The sequence below is a fragment of the Marmota flaviventris genome, chromosome 6, assembly GCF_047511675.1.
Source record: "Marmota flaviventris isolate mMarFla1 chromosome 6, mMarFla1.hap1, whole genome shotgun sequence".
In the NCBI taxonomy this organism is placed as follows: domain Eukaryota; kingdom Metazoa; phylum Chordata; class Mammalia; order Rodentia; family Sciuridae; genus Marmota; species Marmota flaviventris.
In genome coordinates this window covers 157,419,612-157,441,865 of record NC_092503.1, presented here as the reverse complement: position 1 = coordinate 157,441,865, position 22,254 = coordinate 157,419,612, and the positions used below count along the sequence as shown (strand labels likewise).

At 43.2% G+C, this 22,254-nt stretch overlaps 1 protein-coding gene across 1 annotated transcript; it reads right to left on the bottom strand.

Annotated features, from left to right (window-relative positions):
- Positions 1 to 939: 939 nt before the first annotated feature.
- Positions 940 to 15,051, bottom strand: LOC114102607 (butyrophilin subfamily 1 member A1-like). The gene is given in 7 exon segments (XM_027948076.2): positions 940 to 1,617; positions 1,619 to 1,709; positions 2,073 to 2,192; positions 13,047 to 13,328; positions 14,492 to 14,588; positions 14,636 to 14,814; positions 14,976 to 15,051. Coding segments are annotated over 7 exon segments (1,302 nt in total). The 3' UTR covers positions 940 to 1,160.
- Between the last annotated feature and the right edge of the window lie 7,203 nt (positions 15,052 to 22,254).

Below are 22,254 nucleotides of genomic sequence, written 5' to 3'. Positions count from 1 at the left end.
GGGCCACATTCACCATGCAGGTCACTTCTGAGTGCTGCTCAGTCTCCCTGCACTGCCACCTCAGAGGTCCTCCCCACCCCTCACCTGCTACACTGCCCCAGAAGAAGGGCTGGATTCTGTTGCCCAGTCAAATACGGAGACAAAACCCTGAGAATCCCAAAGCCTGATCCTGACACTGGCCTGGCTCCACCTGACCTCTCTCTTCCCTCTGCAGACCTCAGTGGCTACAGCTTGGGGTCTTCTCTTCCCACAATCTTTCTGCCCCTCTTCTTTTCTAAGACGAATCATTTTTAATACACTTTAATTACACAAAACACTTTCACTGTGGCATTTTTGTACATGAATAGAATATGCTTTGATCATATCTGCCTCCCTTAACTTCTACTCCTCCCTTTCTTTTTCATACACACAAGGCAGAGCATGTCCCTTCACACCACCCCGATTCTGGACACCAGGACGTTTCCTGCCGCACTCTGGCGGCTCAATAGTCCGTGTGCCCTCAGACTCTCTACCTGAAACCCACCTGACCTAACAGACTGTCATCTGCCAGCCCAGCTGCACCCCAATCGTTTTAGACCTGATCCCTGCCCAAGAGAAGTAACTGAGGTGTGGCGACAGTGTCTGCTCAGCCTCAGGAAAGGGGACAGATCTGGGGGAGAGGGGTTGGAAAGCCATGACCACAGGTTGATCAGAGGTGGCTGCTGAAGGGCCTGGGTCTGGACTGTGCTGTTACTTGTCTGGAAAGATTATCTCTATCCCACGAGGTAGAATCTTCCCCCACAGGGGACAATAGTGTTGTCCCATGATTAAACACTTGGGGTCACTCCAGGTGAGCTGGGCTGCACAAAATAACCACATAGAGACAGAGAAGTACCTTTCCCTTTAGATCCTGTGATGGCTCCTCTGACTAAGAGGTCCATGGAAAGAAAGAGAGGAGCATGCACTGAACCCTTTTATTGGCAAGAAGCCATTCAAATGAGGCTAGGGGTAGGATTAGCTCACCCCAGGGGGTGATGCCTGCACATGAGACCTACCTTGCTATCCCAGCTGGGACAATGTCCAAGTCACCACGAAGTGATTGGTTAGAGCCTCGTGCTTCAGGACTGGAAGGCGTGGTCATTCAGGGCAGCTCCTCATACAACAGAATCTCCATAAAGGGCCTAGACATCAGCAATAATGGTGACTTCCTGAGGCCTGACCACTGGGTACATAGTCAGGGGCTTCTTATCACAAGACCACAGGCAGAATAAATGACGAACGGGGCCAGAGAAAGAGGCCTTGGAGAAGGTGAGGATGTGGGACCTGTCGTTCACATTGTAGGAGACAGTTCCTGACTCATAGTTCAGGAAAATCCCAACCCTGCGAGGGGCTCTTGCCAACTGGAGAAGGGTCCGGAGTGGAGTGAGGGCCCAGTACCCCTTTCCAAATAATTCCAGGGCCCAGAAGCCAGCCATGGGAGACATGAGGATGAACCCCTTCTTCTTCACATTCTCCCTACACACCACAACCAGCCAGTCAGTCCTGTCCCCCACCTCCACCTCCCAGTAATGCTGCCCCTCGGTGAAGGCCTCTCGGCCCAGCACACACAGCCACCAGTCAAATCTCTGGGTTTTCAGGCTTCTGGTGTGAATCCTCCAGTCGAACAGATTTTGTGTCCTCATACAGAAAAAGGTGAGGGTGGGCTGTGTCTGGATCCAGAGTCACATCAACTGGAAACAGAGAATGTGACCGTCAGTGGCAGTCAGTCACAGGACCTGTCCTCCCTTCTCCAAAGAAACAGCAGTGGGCTAACTTGGCAGTCTTAGGGGGAGTTGCCTGGCTGCTGTGCAGTTTGGGTCTCCTGTGATGCAGGAACTGACTGTCCAGGGCATACAATGCCTAACGTGGCCCTTCACAAGAGGGGACTTGTCTCTGGGCCCAAAAGCCCTCTGTGTCCCAAGGAAATATCAGGATTTCCCCACAACTTAAAATTTCCAGTGCTTGTGACCATAAGTGTATCAGCCTCTTCTATTCTAGGTCTTTGAGTTCCTGGGAGGTTATATCTCAAAGCCCGGAGGTACGAATGCACTTACCTGCATGTGAACGAGCCAGTTCCCATTCTGAAAAAGCAGAAGTGTGAGTCAGTGCCAGGTTAGAGGGAGAATATTTTGTGTATTTTATAACAAGGAAAGGAAAAAAAGAGTCAAATTTTTATGAGTTTCTCTGTAAGATAAGAAGTACCTCAAATGCTTCCTGAGGCCTGAGAGGTAAGGAGGAAAATGGGTGTGGGGGACACAGTGTGGAGGCCTGGTCCACCTGTGATCCTCAGTCAAGAGCAGGAAGTGTTTTTTGCTTTTGCAGAAGTAACCCAAGTTCTTGGTGGTTTGGGATCCGCCTTCAGCTACTAAGACCACAGCTCCATCTAGAGGGCGAGCGAAGGCAACGCAGCCAGCCCAGCACCCACTGCAGGCCAAGGGCGCAGCCCAGCTGGGTTCAGGAGGGCGCAGTTAACACACCCTCCGCCTCACACCTCCTGGTCTGTGGCCCTGTGAGGACATTACTTGTTCTTATGATTTAATTAAGGAGCTGGGTTCCAGCTCTGATGAAAACCCTCCTTCCTCTTCAAACTCCTGGTTTGTGTGTTTATGCTTTCAGCTCTGAAAATTCTGAAATAACAGGTTCCAGGGACAATTCTTCTTACAAGACATCCTATCCAACCCCCTGTGCAAAACAGATTCCTCATTTGACAAATGTCCATAATAATCTGATGTTCTGTGACTTACCTTATGGGACCAGTTTTGTCATTTCTCTTTCTCCTTCTTATATAGTTTCCAAGCAAAAACTGTTGCAGCGATGACAAGTCCCAGGGGCACTGCAGGACACAGGAAGGTTTTCTAAAATGGCCAGGAGGGAGCTGAAACAACTCCATAACAGGTTTGTTGAGGCTTTTGGAGAAATGCAGCTCCTCCAGGGCCCTCAGCCCCACTCCTGAGTGCAGTCCCCACGCCCACCAAACCTGTCTTGGTTGGGGACAGTGGCTGTGCTCCGACCTCAGCACTTTCAGAAATGGTTCCACTCCAGGTGGGAGAAAGCAGCAAAAGAGAAGTCATTCAGGTTAGGACCTGTGTGATCCTAGAGGAATTCTCACTGAGTTCAGTGCCCGAGTCCAGGTGGGTGTGGAGGGACAGAGCACCTGTGAAGGCCCCAGAATGGCTCTCAAGAGACAACCTTAACTAGGGACAGACGCCTGCCTTCCAGGGGTCCAATTAGAACAAAGCAGCCCCCACAACACCCCAGTGCCCATACTGCTTGGTGATCTCACCTGCAAGGTTGGTTTTTTGGAACTGGTGCTGTTTGAAAACACTCTCCTCCATTCCTGAGAGCTACAGAGACACTCTTGAGAAGCACTGTTTCCTGGACGGAGGGCCAGAGAGCTTCCCTCAGACAAGGACCGGAGCAGGCCGGGAAAATGTTCATGCAGGAAACATGGAAACACAGCCAAGGATCTTCGGCTGTCAGGGCCTGATCCTTTGGGCTACGTCTCTACCTGTCAGGCCCAGGAGAACTCTGAGTCGTGGGGTCACCTTGTCATTTGGTTGTTCCTTGCTTCAACTTGCACTGTGTGGCCGGCGCTGTGGAGACCCAGAACACAGGCAGTAAATGTCCATTACAACAGCTCTGGCTTTCCTGGCACCCACACCCTCACTCCCCACATGGGTGACTTTTCACCCATTTCCTCTGAGGGCTGGGAGAGTGCTCTGCAAACACATACGCAGGACATGAAATCATTTGTTATTTGTGTAAAATTCGTTCTATGTTACTGAGTTGACTGTGTCTTTTTGTAGCTCCCTACCCTAACCATCATAGCTGGTTTGTCCAGGTAAAACAATCAGAATATCAGGGAAGATTAGTGTGATTTGCCAACACTGAGTTAGACATTCTCCCACAAATCATCCTACCTAAACCTCGATACAGTTTTGTGATATCAAATTTTTATTTTATATTTTTATGCCCTAGAAAATGAGGCTTAATAAAGTAACTTCAGGTCCTCTGAGTCACTTGACTGGCAACCGACAGAACTAGATGGTCATACCTGGGCATGTCAGATCTTGGAATGAGGTTTTGTGTATATTTAAAAAAAAAAAAAAAAAAGAAAAGCAAAATTTGGTGCTGGGGATCAAACCCAGGGCCTTGTACAAGCAAGGCAAGCACTCAGTATACTAACTGAGCTATATTCCTATCCCTTCTTTTGATTTTTTTTTTTTTTAAGAAGTTATATGTGAGCTGGGTGCAGGGATGCACACCTGTAATACCAGTGATTCCGCAGGAGGATTCCAAGTTCAAAGCCAGCCTCAGCAACTTAGATGGCCCTAAGCAAATTAGTGAGACCTTGTCTCAATATAAAAAGTAAAAAGGGCTAGGTGCTCTTGGGTTCAATCCCCAGTACTTCCCCACCCCAAAAGAATCTATGTGTGAAAGAGAAATTTTGATGACAGGGAATATTAAGTGAAGTTGAAAACTTAAGTTGCTACTGGTTAAAGGCCAGATGTGTCCAGGATTCCAGCCCTGTTCTGAGGTGCAAGGTGGAATATTATGTGGAGAGCATCATGAAATGGAACAGAGGCATTAACGACATTAGGGGAAAGCAAGGGCTGTCAAATCTGCAGCCAGAAAACTGAGTTGAAAGAAGGAACTTGGAAATGCCAGGGTAAATACTGCTTCTGGTTACATTAGCTAACTTAGACCCTCCTTCTCTTCTTTGAAATAAAGTCTCAAGTGACAAATGTGACATATTCATCAAAACAGGAGTAGAAGGAAAATATTCATTCATTCTTTGACTTTGGTACTGGGGACCGAGCACAGGGACACTCTACCACTGAGCTACACCCCAGCACTCTTTTTCATTTTTAAATTCTGAAAAAGGGCTTGCTGAGTTGCTGCGGCTGGCCTTGAAGTTGTGATTCTCCTGCTTCAGCTTTGCCAGTAGCTAGGATTATAGGTGTGCACCACCATGCAGGGCCAGGACCTTCCTTATTTTGATGAGTACCCATAATAATTCTATAGTTATTGTTATTTTAATAGTGAAATTTTGAACAATTCCCCTTTGAAGGAAGAGGTAAATATTTTAACTATCATTATTCACATTTAACCTTGTATGAAACATCTCAGCTTTTGTATAAATAAACAAAAAAAAAAAAAAAAAAAAAGAAAAGAAAAGAAAAAAGATTGAAGAGAAAAAAAGGTCAAACTTTTATTTGCTGAAAATAGTTTATATAGGAAAATTGGAATTCATTAAAATTATGACCTTGTATTCATCAAAAGGGACTGAAAAGGGAAGTTGCTGAGAGAAAACTACTAGTACATAATAAGGAATGTGCCCAGACTATATGAAAAATTACAAATCATTAAATGAAGAAAAAAACAACTAAACAAAACAAAAAACCAGACAATTCAATTTTAAAAAAAATTGTCAAAAATTCAAATAGGCATTTAACAGAAATAAAATGTTCAAAAAGTATCTAAAAGGTATGGAACATTTGTTTTTATGGAAATGCAAATTTAAAATAGAATGATGGTTTCCAGGAAAGTGGAATAGATGCATATAACATAATCTGGCTTCCATAAGTCCCTTAGGATCTCAGAGGTGGAGAGTCCTTTGCATGCCAAGGACCTGTTTGGTGGCGGGGGATGGGGGGCACTCCTGCAGAGCTCAGTGTGGGGGCTGGAGCCAGGGGAGCCAACCTCTTGCTTAGAGGGTTGGAACCTTCAGCCCTCCTCCTGTGAAGGGAGAGGGACTGAAGGTGGAGTGGTCACCAAGGCCAAGACTCCGTAAGACCCCTGGAGGCCCGAGGCAGACACTTGAAGGCCTGTGGGTGTGGCATCTGAGAGGGCACTGATGCTCTGCACCCCTTCCCACATAGTCGCTCTGCACCCCTTCCCACATAGTCGCTCTGCACCCCTTCCCACATAGTTTGCCCTCTGTTTCTCTTCCATTTAGTTGTTCCTGATTTGTATCCTTTTTATTTGTATCCTTTTTATAACAAACCAGCAATCTAGTAAATAAACTTTCTTTTTAATATTTATTTTTTAGTTGTAGTTGGGCACAATACCTTTATTTTATTTATTTATTTTTATGTGGTGCTGAGGATGGAACCCAGGGCCTCGCACGTGCTGGGCAAGTGCTCTACTGCTGAGCCACAACCCCAGTCCCAAACTGATTTTTTTGTTTGTTTGTGTGAGTCACTTTAGCAATTACTGAGCCCAAGGAGAGGATTGTGGAAATTCCTGAATATGGTGGGTCAGGGCGAAGCACAGGTGACAAGGGGAACTGCGACTGTCATTGCAAGTGGGGCATCTCATGGAATGGAGCCCTTTACCTGTGGACCTCATGCTCATTCCAGGTAAACAGTCAGAACTAAACTCTGGTTTCTGCAGAGGAATAGAGAATTGCTTGATGTGGGAAGAAGCCACATAATCTGGTGAGCAAAAGCGTAATGAAGTGCTGTGAATTCAGAGGAACATTCTCCCCTGTGAGATGTGAGATGCACTTTTCCTTTTGCTCCTGTTAGGCGCACTAAGAATCCTAGACGTTACACACACACACACACACACACACACACAGACAAGGACACTCTGAAGAGGGACTGGCTGGGAACATCAGGACCCAAGGGCGGCACAGTGACGAGTTTCCTGGGCTGTCTTTTTGCCCCATTAACCAAAAATCTGAGCTAAAGATGTTGGAAACCTGGAAATATCAAAAGAACAAAGGAAGTCCGAACAAAGCCTGTTCTTTTAGCCAGGAAACCATCAAAAGAGCTGCCTGTTTGGTAGACCCTGTCCTGTCCTCCAGCCAAACAGCACAGAACGAGAGCCATGTCCACCCACACACAGGAAGAAAAGGCTTAGAGAGGACTGGACTTCCACCCTTACCTTGCTACATCAGAGAATGCAGAGTAGGGAGCCTGGGTTTCATCCCAATGGACTGGCGAGGACCCCAACCCAGGAGGCAGTGGAGACCACGCAGGGAGTCCAGGCTTCCACGGGCGCAGGCCCTCTCCCTCTCCATTAGGGTAGGCCGGAGGAGGCTTATGGAGAGTCAGTGCTGTCATCAGCCCTGCTCAGCCAGGAGGCCTCCTGGAGCCTGGGGGTGGGGAGTTGGGTCTCCTATCTATCTCTGCTGCACTCTAAAGAGGAGGATGCTGAAGTAAGATCCAGAGCCTTGTAACACGATCTCTACCTTTTAACTGAAAATCATTCACCACACTAGGAACTAATAAGATTTCATATGGAAGGAAAAACAAGCGGTACATGCCAATATTAAGATACTAGAGGTCCGGCAAATATTTTAAGCCTCCGTCACAAAGATGATTAAAGAGCAAACATAAATACTATGAAACAAGTGAAAAACCTGAATATGTCAACAAAGATACAGAAAATCTCCACACAGAAACTGAAGCGGTAAAGAAGAGTCGAATGGAAATGTTACACCTGAAAAATACAATAACTTAAGCTAAATAATCAATAGAGGCAACAATAGAATGGAACTAAAGACAGGTGGCCTGGAACAGAGAGCAACAGAAATCACCCAGCAAGAGAGAGAAGACACTGAGGGGGACAGAGCAGGGCCCTGGGACCTCTCCGAGCTGACCTGAGTGCTGAACACTTGCATATCCAAGGAATGTCACAGGAAACGAAACAGGAGACCTGGAGAAATACTACAAGAAATGACGATGAAAACTTCTCAAACTTGGCAAAAGACAGGAGAACTACCCTAAAAGAATACCTACAAGAAATTATCCAAACAAAAAAGATACACCCAAAACACCAACGATAAATCAAAATGGAATTCTAAAAAATGTTCATGTAACACACGGGCTAAAAGACAACATGAAAACTAGAGAACATGTATAGAAGGAAAATACAAAACGGCAGGCTTAACCCTAACCCTAATGATCACATTAAATGTAAACAGTCTAGATACATTAATTAATACAGAAATTGGTAGAGCACATTAAAAAAATAATTATACACTATAAAGAAACTTTAAATCTCACAGTATAGGTAATTTAAAAATAAAAGAATGGAAAAAAATGTATAAAATTAATAAGTCTCTAGAGAAATTCACTGTGTAATGATAAAGGGTCAGGTGTTACCAATCACCTGTGGAAATAAAGGCCAACAGAGTGGAGAGAGGAAGAACTAAAACCGTCTCAGGGGCTGGGGGTGCAGTTCAGTGAAGCAGCACTTGCCCAACATGGATGAGGCCCGGGTTTGATCCCCAGCAACATAAAACAACATACCAATCTGTCCCTAGTTGTAGATGACATAATTAGCTACATGGACATTCCCAAGGAACTGACAAGAAACATCCTATAATTAATAAATTATTCAATAAGGTCACAGAATACAAAATAAACATTTAAAAATTAATTTGATTTCTATATACTTGCAATAAACATGTGGACACTGACATTAAAATCGTATTTATTTTTGTTCATTTATAATTGTTCAAAAAATAATGAAAAGCTCAAATGTCAAGCTGGCCAAACACATCTAGGATTTGTAAGCATAAAACTATATAATGCTGGTGAAAAATCAAAGAAGAGCTCAATAAATAGCTGACTCAACAGCCCATTCATGGGTTGGAAGATCCACCTGGTAAAGGTGTCAATCCTCCTTAAGTTGATATACAGACTTAATTCAATTCTGAACAAAGTGCCATCAAAAGTTTTGTAGAGGGGCTCGGGTGGTGGCTCAGTGGTAGAGTGCTCGCCTGGCATGCATGAGGCACTGGGTTTGATCCTCAGCACCACATAAAAACAAACTAATGTATCCACCTAAAACTAAAGATACATAAATAAATAAATATTGAGTTTTGTAGAAACCAGGCACAGTGGCCCATGCTCGTAATCCCAGTGACTCAGGAGGCTGAGGCAGGAGGATTGAAAGTTCAAAGCCAGCCTCAGCAACTCAGCAAGATCCTATCTCAAAATAAAAAAAAGGGCTGAGGATGTTGCTCAGTGGTTAAGTGCCCCTGGGTTCAATCCCTGGTACCCCCAATCCCCTAAAAAAAAAAAAAAAAAAGTCTTGTAGATTATTTTAAGATTATATGGAAGGGTAAAAGTACTATCATAGCTAAACAGTTTTGAAAAATAAGAATAAAGCAGGAGCAATCAGGCTACCTGACCTCAAGCCTTAACACATAGCTATAGTGATCAGAACCATAGAGGGACAGACACACGACCAATGGAAGAGAAAAAAACTTGGAATGCACCCACAAAACTATACCCAACTGATTTTGAAAAATATGCAAAAGCAATTTGGTCGTGGAAAGAACCACCTTTAACAAAAGGTACACAAGCACTTGAATATCCACATGCTTGACACCAGACGTACAATTCATATAAGGATGAATTGATACATACACACTGGACTTCAAAACTCAAAACTTGCTGAGGATGTGGCTCATGTGATAATGTGCTCACCTGGCATGTGTGGGGTGCTAGGTTCGATCCTCAGCACCACATAAAAATAAAATAAAGACGTTGTGTCCACTGAAAACTGAAAAATAAATACTAAAAAATTCTCTCTTTAAAAAAAAAAAAAAACCTCAAAACTTACATTCTCTGAAATATCTTGTCAAGAAGAAAGAAAAGACCCTGAAAGCACAAGAAATCAAACCAAGCATCAATAAATGGGATGCCATTGAACTAAAAAGCTTCTGCACAGCTAAGGAAACCATTAAGAGCATGAAGAGAGAGTCTACAGATAGGGAATAATCTTTGCCAGCTACTCCTCCCACAGGGGATTAGTATCAAGAATATATAAAGATCTCAAAAAATTAACATAAAAAAACCCCAAATTTCCCAATGCACAAATTATAGCTGTATGTGGTAGTAGCCAAAAGCAAGAAACAACCAAGGTATGCTTTGACAGACAGATAGCTGAACAAATGGTGGCACACTGAAACCAGCAATGGACAGGTACGAACTACCCAGGGAGCAACCTGGCCAGGCCTCCAGGGAACCAGACTCAGAGCAAGAGCCAATCTCAAAAGGTGACACACAGCGATTCCACCCACACAGCACTTGTAATCGACCAAGTTATGAAAATGGAGGTCAGTGGCTGCTGGGCGCCTCAAGGGAGTGCTGGGGGAGGCAGGCGGGTGTGGCTCTCAAAGGGCAACCCAGGGATCACTGTGGTCCCTGGAGTATTGTCAACACGGACCCTATGGCTGTATCCTGGCTGTGATAACTGTATGCAGCTTTACAAGATGTTATTATTGGAAGAAACTAAGTGAAGAGTACACGAAATGTCTGTCTAATTTCTTACATCTAAATGTAAGTCTAAAGTGATCTTACAATAAAACATTTATTTAAAAAAATACATAGGGGCTGGGGTTGTGGCTCAGTGGTAGAGTCTTGTCTGGCACGTGTGAGGCCCCGGGTTCAATCCTCAGCACCACATTAAAAATAAGTAAATAAACAAAATAAAAAATCGTGTCATCTACAACTAAAAAACAAACAAACAAACAAACAAACATACATACATAAGAGCCGGGTAGCACATGCCTGTAATCCCAGCAGGATGATCACAAGTTCCAAGCCAGCCTCAGCAATGGTGAGGTGCTAAGCAACTCAGAGAAACCCTGTCTCAGAATAAAATACAAAATAGGGCTGGGGATGTGGCTCAGTGGTCCAGTGCCCCCGAGTTCAATCCCCAGGACCCAAACAAAACAAAACAAAACAAAACATAGGTACTATTAGGCACACTTTCCAACCATGAGAGAATGGCCAAAGTTCAACTCTAATTAGTGAAAACCAGATGTGATATGTAAAAACTCATCAAGCTGTACACCTAAGAGTAATGCTATTCCTTTCATATAGTTTTATATAAGTTTAAAAAAAGGGGAGGAGTATATCTGAATTAGATGTGGTCCAAAACTAGTTAAAAGTAGGTGTTGGCACATGCCTGTCATCCCAATCGCTAGGGAATCTGAGACAGGAGGATGGCAAATTTCAGGACAGCCTCAGCAACTTAGTAAAACCCTATCTCAAAATAAAAATAGATGGAGACATAGCTCAGGGGTATAAGCACCCTGAGTTCAATCCAAAACCAAACCAAACCAAACAAGCTAGGCTGAAAGATATAGGGTGAGATGGCCAACAGGAAGCTGGACCCAGGTACAGTTCTAAGACCCACCTTCATATAGGAATCATTTACATCTTCAGGATGGCTCTCCAAGATAAAGGGAGGCCAGAGGATGAGACTGTGAAATGCCCCCTCGGGCCCCGTGTCTCTTTCCTGACATAAACACTTGGGATCCTGGGAGTGGAAGAGTGCTGGCTTTTGTTTTTGGCATGCTGGGGATCAAATGCTCCTACCACTGACAGACGCCCCTAGTACCGATGAATGACAAGCGCTCGCTGACTCCCCACCCTTCCTCTGAAACTGCTCTGGATTGTCTCTTCCATAACCTTCCTAATTCAGTTCAATGGCACCTTGTCTCTCATCTTTCTTGATGACTACTAATCTTGGTGATTCTGACCCTGATAAGTATCCTCTCCTTCTGGAAATGTCTCCAAATAGACCATCTAAAAATTCCATTTTCCTGAACACATTTTCCTGTAGCTTTTATGATTGATTGTTCTCTACCCTTACATGCAGATTATCCAAGGATCTACTTTATATAACTTTAGGTTTGTCCTCTGCTCAACTTACCTTTCAGCTCCTCTCCTCTCCCAGGAGGTGGGGCTGAAAGTTCCAACTCTCTGCTTATGCTTTGGCTTGACCAGCAATCCACCCTGAAGCTCTCTAGGAACCCCAAGCCAAGGCATAAGTAGCATACAAAAAACACTCTTGGGCTGGGGTGTGCTGGGTGGAAGACACTTGTCTTGCAGTTGTGTGAGGCCCTGGGTGGGATTCCCCAGGAGTGCGTATGCATGTGCGCACACACATGCACACACAAAATAAATAAAGCCTTTTTGAAGATGAATACCAATTCCTAGGATGGAGGAGAAATCAAGGAATAAGACAAACTAAAAACCAAAGGGACTCAGATGTGGTGGCACACACCTGTAATCCCAGTGACTTGGGAGCCCAAGGCAGGAGGGTCACAAATTTAAGGCCAGCCTTAGCAACTTCAAGATTCTGTCTCAAAATAAAAAATTAAAAGGGCTAGGGGGTGTAGCTCAGTGGTAAAATGCTCCTGGGTCAAATCCCCAGTACCCAAATAAATAAATAAACAAATAAGACCAATGGGTAAATGGAGAGAGAGATACTGAATGCACCGGTGACCTAGATAAGAGATGGGTGACCTAGATAAGAGATGCCATGGCCTATGCGGGAAATGGTATCTAAGGGATAAATGAGGCTGCCCTCCCTGAGGACCCTGGGAACCTGACAGAAGCCCAACAGAGTGAGAGTTAAGGATCATTTGGAAAACCAGAAAACTAATGTGAGATTTCTGACTACCAAAAGAAAGGAGTCTATGCATCAAAACTGAACAACACCCATATGCAAGGCTTAATAATAATTAAGATGTCCTCTCTCAGTGTCCTTGAGGGATTGGTTCCAGGATCCCTTGTGGAGTCTAAGGTCCATAGGTGCTCAGCTCAAGTCCCTTATAGAAAAGTGCATAGTATTTGTACATGATCACGCACACCCTCCTGGTATGCTTTGTTATCTCTAGATTACTTACAATACCAAATAGAATCTAAATGCTGTGTAAATAGCATGTTATACTATATCATTTGATGAAAACAAGAAAAAGTTTGTATATGTTCATACAGAGGTATTTTCCTGTACATTTTCTATCCTTAATCTATTGAATTCATAGATGCAGAGACCGTGGATAGTGGGCCAACTCTATTTCTATGTGTAAAAAGCTGGAATCTCTTCAGATCTATATAATTTATACCTTAAGTCCTCACATATTTGGGCAGCAGACTTTGTACAACCCAGGGTGGGAAAGTGGACACATCTGCCATAAAATTGCACCTGGAAGGTGCCAGGTCAGGGAGCCCCGAGGCTGTGTCCACACAGGAGTCAGCACTGGTTCTACTCACCTGGAATGGAAATCCCTACTTCCTTCTCCTGGCCAAGAAGGAGGTTCCGGATGCAGCAGGACACACTGTCCATGGAGCTGTCCCTGAGGGTCACTGAGGCTGCCACAGTGAACAGGCCTTCCTCGTCAGGACTCCTGGACTCTGACGTGGTCAGGAACTCCTCTCCCTTGGCAGATCTCCACTGCACCTGGGGCTCTGGGTACCAACCCACGGAGGTGCACTCCAGCCGGACCTCGCCACTCTCCTGAACTTCCATGGTGATGTGAGGCTCAGAGCCCAGAGCTGAGGAGGGAGAAGCTGGCTTAATCTCTCAGTGGTGCCTTCTGCAGACTCACAATCCCAGGACTCCAGTGTTTATAAGGAGAAACAGTTACCCGAGAAATCCAGAAGTGGGTACAGCACAACTCATCATTTCAAAGGGACTGAGGTATCAATATAAAATGGCACTTCAGGGCTTGGAAAGTAGCTCAGTGGCAAAGCACTTGCCTCAAAGGCACACAGCTAGTTTGATCCCCAGCGCTGCAAAACAACGAAAGATCATTTCATAGACCTCCTAAGAAAGAGGCCATCTTGGAATCAGACACAAGTCCTGCCCCTGGGGATGATGGTCATTTGAGGCAGCTGCTGAAACGTGGACAGCTGGACAGAAAAACCCCAGAACAGCTCTTCCAGGCAGAGGGAGCAGCAAGAACAGCCCGAGGTGGGCAAGCAGCCTAATTGGGCGGTTCCGGCGGAGAGAAGGGAGCTTTGCCGCTGGAAGAGAAAGCTGAGAGGAGGCAGAACAGGGCTGCTCCGGAGGGCGGCCCAGTGGGGAAGGGAAAACTGTTTCCTGTGCTCTTCTCTGGATGTCTATGGGAGAAGCACTGGGAACCGGGGCAGGAGACATCCTTTGCTGTGATGTTCCAGGGATTCTTATAACTCTAGAGGGCACAGAAAACACTACAGAGTTTAACAGCAAAGCCATTCAAGAGGCACTTGCTCAAATTTAAAATATATGTAAGAATGTGTATTTCTCTGTCAAGAGAGTTCACACAGTCTGGTGTTCTTAAAATTAGAACAGAGCACGGTGGTGCATGCCTATAATTCCAGCAACCTGGGAAACTAAGGCAGGAGGATTGTTAGTTCAAAGCCAGCCTCAGCAATTTAGGAGGCCTTGTCTCAAAATAAAAATGAAAAGGGCCGGGGATGTGGCTCAATGGTTAAGTGCTCCTGGGTTCAATCCCTGGCAACAACAAAAAGATAAAATTAGGCCTGTGACTTCAGAACAACAGTTTCATCCTGTAGGTTTTAGAAGCAGTTGTCAAGATGATCCTTCTTCACTACACATTAAGCACATGGGCTACATACACTGTTGCCAGCATGGAGCTGAGACCCAGATCTCATTAAGATAGTTTAAATTATTTACAGAGCGGCGTCACCGAAGCAGCCAGAACCTGTCTACTCACCAGCTACTTTCAGATTCACGAAGGCTTCTCCCTGGGCTTGCTTGTCTCTGAAGGAGCACCCATACACCCCTTCATCAGAGGTCCTGATGCGGTGTATCTGCAGGGCCACGCGTCCCTTGGTGATATTGTCTGCACCAGCATCACCGTCCCACGATACTCGGGCATCTGCTCTCCCTCCTGCTCCTGCCTGTCCTGGAGCACCAACACGGCAGGTAAGAAGGTGTTCCGGAACCACCGCAGCTCAGAGTCCTCACCCACGAAAGCTCGGATGGGCTCCTGAGGTCCAAGCACTTCAAAGTGACCTGTTAGAGAATGAGCAGGACCTGCAGGATATGAGAGGTGGGAATCACAGAGTGACAGGAATGACTCCCTCTTACCATTCCTCTGGCTGCGTCCCAGTGGGGGGTACCTGGGAAGAACCTCTGGGATCGTTGACATCTGCAGGCCAGAGGTGCAAGGGAGCGGGTACGGAAGGGAGACCTACCTGAGTCCAGCTGGGTCAGCAGCAGGAGCACAATGATGAGCAGACACTTGGGGAGGGAGTTTGGGAGCACTGCCATCTGTGTCCTTTCTGGAATAGCAGGATACTGGTGGCTGCACACCAAGAACAGCTTAGAGATGAATGGTCAGGAGAAAATATGGGCTCCACAGACACTCTGTCCTTCATAGTCACAGTCCTTCTAATCCAGAGTGTGCTGGTCATTTGCATGTGAAGCTCTTGTGCCTCCTCTCCAATGGGGATTTTCAATGCACACCACCTCAGCACCTGCCCAGATGCACCCTAAGTTTGGTCAAGAATGGATAGAACAACAAACTGGATCCCAAAACCATGAAACATAGGCATCATACACCTTGGTGGGTTGCGTATAAATGAACCAAACTTGGAATCAGTACACTTAAAAAACAAAACAAAACAAAAATCAAACCTTCTACACATCGCAGCCTGGAGATCTAGAGAGAGGCCTGCTGGCCCCTCACCCCTGCCAGGAGATCTGGAGAGCCCCCCACCCTCCCACCCTGCCCGGGAAGAGAGCCACCCCACACTGGGGTTCCTTATTCACCAAAGTGTGGCTCCACAGCCCAATATCAGGGTACACATAGGCTTGAGGCTGCCACACCACGAAACCGGGATATCGCTGCTTCTATCAAGGGACAACAATAAGGACCCGGTAAGACATCACCAAGGTCCCTGTGGGCCTGGCTGCACCAGAGGTTTCTCTACTAGGGGTGCTAACAGCTATCCTGTTGCTGAGGTAACAGGGAGTCTTGCATGGGGTGGCCTCTGTCTTGTTTCTCCTCCTAACAGCCAACTTCCTATGATCACCCTCTCACTAGTCATATAATCTAATATCTCCATATTCTCACATCCTACCTCATAAATATCTCAGTCAACTCTCCACACCCCTTCTACCATCAGAAACTGTAAACCATTATGCAAACCTATTGACTACACGGTAGAAGATAACGAACTCATCATTTCTGATTATGGTGACAAAACTGTAAATGTAAAAATAGAAGCTAACTGATATACGGCTGCATGTTGGGCACACTCAGTGCTGTAATATTAATCTCTCCCTTAAAAGTGAGGAATTGGTAACCTGTAGGCACACTATAAGACAATAGGGCAGAAGCTATAATACCTCAGATCTACACTGCAAGAGAGGAAGACTCAAAGACATCATGAAAAAACAAGGGAGGAAAGTGCCCCCAACAAACCAAGATACCTCAACAATAGAATCCATAGATAGCAAAGTAGGTGAAATGTCAGAGAAGGAGTTCAGAATATACATAATTAAAATGATTTGGGAATTAAAGAACGACCTATGTGGGCAGATACAGACAAAAATAGATCACTCCAACAAAGAGACAAGAGAGCAAATACAGGTTGCAAGAGATTACTTCAAGAAAGAGAGAAAGATTCTGAAAAAAAGCCAAACAGGAATCCTCAAAATGAAAGAAACAATAAGCCAATTAAAAAACTTAATAGATAGCATCACCAACAGATTAGATCACTTGGAAGATAGGACCTCACACAATGAAGACAAAATATACAATCTTGAAACAAATTTAAGATTTATTAGGATAGAGGAAGGTTCAGAGATTCAAACCAAAGGAATGCATAATCTCTTCAATGAAATAATATAAGAAGGGTGGGGATGTGGCTCAAGTGGTAGTGCGGTAGCGCGCTCACCTGGCATGCGTGGGGCGCTGGGTTTGATCCTCAGCACCACATAAAAAAGTAAAATAAAGATGTTGTATCCACCGAAAACTAAAAAATAAATATTAAAAAAAAAAAATAATATATGAAAATTTCCTAAGCATGAAGAATGAATTGGGAAATCAAATACAAGAGGCCTAGAGGACACCAAATGTACACAATTACAACAGATCTACACCAAGACATGTTATAATCAAAATGCCTAGTATACAGCCCAAGGATAAAATTTTAAAGGCTATAAGAGAGAAAAACCAGTTTACCTATAAGGGAAGACCAATTCAGATCTCAGCAGACTTTTCAACCCATACTCTCAAAGCCAGGGGATCCTGGAACAACATATACCAAGCTCTAAAAGACAATGGATGCCAACCAAGAATATGAAATAAAAACCTTCCATGGGGCTGGGGATGTGGCTCAAGTGGTAGCGCGCTCGCTTGGCATGCGTGCGGCCCGGGTTCGATCCTCAGCACCACATACAAAGATGTTGTGTCCGCCGAGAACTAAAAAATAAATATTAAAAAAAAAAAAAAAAAAACCTTCCATGATAAACAAAAGCTAAAAGAATTTACAGCAATGAAGCCTGCACAACAGAACATTCTTGGCAAAATATGCCACGACAGGAAATGAAAAACAACAATGAAAATCTGCAAAGGGAAGAACTATAGTAAAAGAAAAGCCAATCAAATGAGAAACCAAGTCAAGCTAATTACCAGAAATAAACAAAAATGACTGGTAATACATATCATGTCTCAACAATAACCCTGAATGTTAATGGCCTAAACTCATCAATCAAAAGACAGACTGAAGAGAATAAAATCATGGCATTTGCAGGTAAATGGATGGCGTTGGAGAAGATAATGCTAGTGAAGTTAGCCAATCCACCCCCCAAAAATGCTGAATGTTTCTCTGATATAAGGAGGCTGACTCATAGTGGGGTAGGGAGGGGGAGCATGGGAGGATTAGATGAATTCTAGATAGGGCAGAGGGGTGGGAGGGAAAGGGAGGGGGCAGGGGACTAGCAGGGACGGTGGAATGTGATGGACATCATTATCCAAAGTACATGTATGAAAACCGAATTGGGTATCAACATATTTTATACACAGAGATATGAAAAACTGTGGTATATATGTGTAATAAGAATTGTAATGCAAAGAAAAGAAAAGAAAGTACATGTAAAAAATAAAATAAAAACCCAAAAGACATAGACCGGTAGATTGGATTTAAAAAGATCCAACAATATGCTGACTTCAAGAAACGCATCTCATAGGAAGAGATGCCCACAGATTGAAGGTGAAAGGTTGGGATAAAACATATCTGTTGGAGTCCAGCTCCGGCAGGGGGTCTCAGGAGACCAATGAATGGTGAGGGGTCCCCGAAAGGCGGCAGAGAAACAACACAGACACAAAAGCGAAGGTGCTGAATCTGATTCTTTACTTGTGAACTTAAACATATATACTTTTCATTTTGGCAGGCTCACGGTATTTTGTAGTTACAAAACAGGAAACTTTATTCAAGGAAACAAAATTTTACATATCTACAATTAGTTAAAAAAATGTATCTTGGCTTATGTATAAGCAAGCATTTTTACTTTCAGTTCGTGTTTTGCTTTGAGCTGCTTCCACTTAGTTAGCTTTTAATAATAGTTAGAAATGTCCCAGACTATTGACCTATACCTTGACTATTCTTTCTTGACTTACTGACTAGAACCGGCGCCGAAGTTATGGCAAGTGGTTAACTTGAAAAGAGAGGCTACTAATTTTAATAAAACAAGAGTAAGAGCATCAAACCATTGTGCACAGGAACAAGAACAAGTTACCCGGTACCAAGCACTAATCCGTCTTCTTAATATTAATTTTTCTTCTCTAGATTTTAATTTAATTTCTCAAAAACTTCCTTGACTGTTTTTCCTACAGGTTTTTTTTTTTATTTATTTATTTTTTATTAAATATTAACAACTTACGTTCCACAGCTGAATCATTGCATCAATTGGGAAAATCATGTTTTTTTCCTTTATGCTTAATGGTCTATGAGACGTTACAATTATACTTATGAACAGAAGTGCAAAAACAAACCATCCCATTCCCAGAAACATGCTGTGCTCCTCCAGAGGATGGACACCTTGCACCATCCACCTCAGCAGGGCCTTGCTTTTGCCTGAGTCAGGAGAGGGACGCAGCACTACCATTCACATGGCCTACGTAAGCAAGCAGTGTTTCCTTTCCATCCTCGTATCAAATAAAGTGGCCTTCAACCCAAAGTTAATCAAAAGGGATAAAGATGCACATTTTATACTGCTCAAGGGAACCAACCATCAACAAGATATAACAGTTATAAATATATATGCCCCAGACAATGGAGCATCTAAGTTCATCAAAAAAACTCTTCTCAAGTTCAAGAGTCAAATAGACCACTACACAATAATTCTGGGTGACTTTAACACACCTCTTTCACCACTGGATAGATCTTCAAAACAAAAGCTGAACAAAGAAACTAAAGAATTCAATAATATAGTCAATAACTTAGACTTAATTGACATACATAGAGTATATTATCCATCAATGAGAGAATACACTTTCTTACCAGCAGCACATAGATCCTTCTCTAAAACAGATCATATATTATGCCACAAAGCAACTCTTAGTAAATACAAAAAAGTAGAGATACTACCCTGCATTCTATTAGACCACAATGGAATGAAATTAGAAATCAATCTAAAATAAAAGATACTCCAAAACCTGGAGACTAAATTATATGCTACTGAATGAACAAGTGGTTACGAACGATATTAAGGAGGAGATTAAAAAATTCTTAGGGGTAAATAAGAACACCGATACAACATATCGAAATCGCTGGGACACTATGAAGGCAGTTGTAAGAGGAAAGTTCATTGTCGGGTTTCTGTTCTCGCAACTAAAAGGCTCAGGGGTCACTTCAGGTATAACTGGGCTGACTGGGTTGCGCAAAATAACCACACAAGAGGCACAAATACCTTTTTCTTTGGAGTCGCTGTGATGGCTCCTCTAACCTTAAAGGTCCACAGGAAGAGAGAGAGCGAGAGCACGCACTGACCCCTTTTGTAGAGGAGAAGCTATTCAAATGAGGCAAGGGGTCAGGTTTCAGGGGCTGAGTCTATCTTCATGATGTCCACTGTCAGCAGGTTGACTGACACCTGGGTAGGCCACACCCAAGGGCATAGTAAGAGAAGGGGACACACACAAGGCACTTCCATGGAACATTCTATCCTAACAGGGCAAGGGGTTATATTACATAGGAACAGGTGAGCATAGCTCCACCCATGGGGCTGTAGCAAGACACAGTCACTCGAACCCTAGAAGAGCAGGACAGTCTAGCAGCATGGGTGGCTGACCGCCACATCATCCAACATGAGATTGGTCTCCCACAATGGAGTTCATTCCTTCAAAGAAGAAAAAGTCAACAAATAAATGACCTAACATTACATCTCAAATAAAAAGAAAAAGAAAAACAAATCAACACCAAAAGCAGTAGAAGGCAGGAAATAATTAAAATCAGAGTTGAAATCGATGAAATTGACAAAAGAAACAAATGAAAAAAGTTGATTAAACACAAAACTGGTACTTTGAAAAAATAAATAAAATTGATAAACCATTAGCCATGCTAACAAAGAGAAGGAAAGAGAAAATTTAAATTACTAACATCCATGATTGAAAAAGGAAATATTATGACGGACACTATAGAAATACAGAAGATAATTAGAAATTATTTTGAAACTTTGTACTCTAATAAAATAGAAAATATTGAAGGCATCAACAAATTTCTAGAGGCCCAAATTGAATTTGCCCAAATTGAATCAGGATGACATACACAACTTAAACAGATCAATTTCAAGCAAGAAAATAAGGATGCTATCAGAAGCCTACCAAACAAGAAAAGCCCAGGACCAGATGGATACACAGGTGATGTGTATTCATCAGCTTTAAAGAAGAACTAACACCAATACTTCTCAAACTATTTCATGAAACAGAAAAAGAGGGAGCACTTCCAATACATTCTGTGAGGCCAATATCACTGGGTTTCTAAATCCAGGCAAAGACGCATCAAAGAACCACCTCAGACCAATACCTCTAATGAATGTAGATGCAATAAAATTCTGGCAAATCAAATACAAAAACATATCAAAAAGATAGTGCACTCTGATCAAGTAGGGTTCATCTCAGGGATGCAAGCCTGGTTCAACATACAGAAATCAATGTAATTAATCACATCAATAGACTCAAAGATAAAAATCATATGATCATCTCAATATATGCAGAAAAAGCATTTGATAAAATACAGGATCTATTCATGTTCAAAAATGCTAGAAAAACTAGGGATATCAGGAACATACCTCAACATTATAAAGACTATCTATGCTAAGCCCCAGGCCAACATCATTCTAAATGGAGAAAAATCGAAAGCATTCCCTCTAAAAACTGGAACAAGACAGGTATACCCTCTTTCACCACTTCTATTTAACCTATTTCTTCAAACTCTAGCCAGAGCAATCAGATGAAAGAAATTAAAGGGATACAGATAGGAAAAGAAGAACTCAAATTATCACTATCTGCAGACGATATGATTCTATATCTAGAAGACCCAAAACACTCCACCAGAAATCTCCTAGAATAAATGAATTCAGCAAAGTAGCTGGATATAAAACCAACACCCATAAATCAAAGGCATTTCTGTACATCAGTAACAAATCCTCTGAAAGAGAAACTAGGAAAACCACACCATTTACAATAGCCTCAAAAACAAAACAAAAAAACAAACTTGGGAATAAACTTAACAAAAGAAGTGCAAGACCTGTATAATGAAAACTACAGAAGAACATGAAAGAAAGAAGTTGATGAAGACCTTAGAAGATGGAGAGATCTCCCGTGCTCCTGGAGGCAGAGTTAATGTTGTCACAATGGCCATACTGACAAAAGCACTATACAGATTCAATGCAATACCAATTAAAATCCCAACATCGTACCTCACAGAACTAGAAAAAGGAGTCATGAAATTCATTTGGAAAAATAAGAGAATCAGAATAGCCAAAGCAATCTTTAGCAAGAAGAGTGAAGCAGGAAGCATCACAATACCAGACCTGAAACTATACTACAGAGACGCAGTAACAAAACCAGCATAGTATTAGCACCAAAATAAACATGTAGACTAACGGTGCATAATAGAAGTCAGAGACAAACCCACATAAATACATTTACCTCATACTAGACAAAGGTACCCAAAACACACATTGGAGAAAAGATAGCCTCTTCAACAAATGGTGCTGGGAAAACTGGAAATCCATATGAAGCAAAATGAAATTAAAACCCTATCTCTCACCATGCACAAAACTCAAATCAAAGTAGATCAAAGACCTAGGAATTAGACCAGAGACCCTACACCTAATAGAAGAAAAAGTAGGCTCCAATCTTCACCATGTTGGCTTAGGCCCAATGTTCTTAGCAAGACTCCTAAAGCACGAAATAAAATTAATAATCAATCAATTGGATAGATTCAAGCTAAAAAGCTTCTTCTC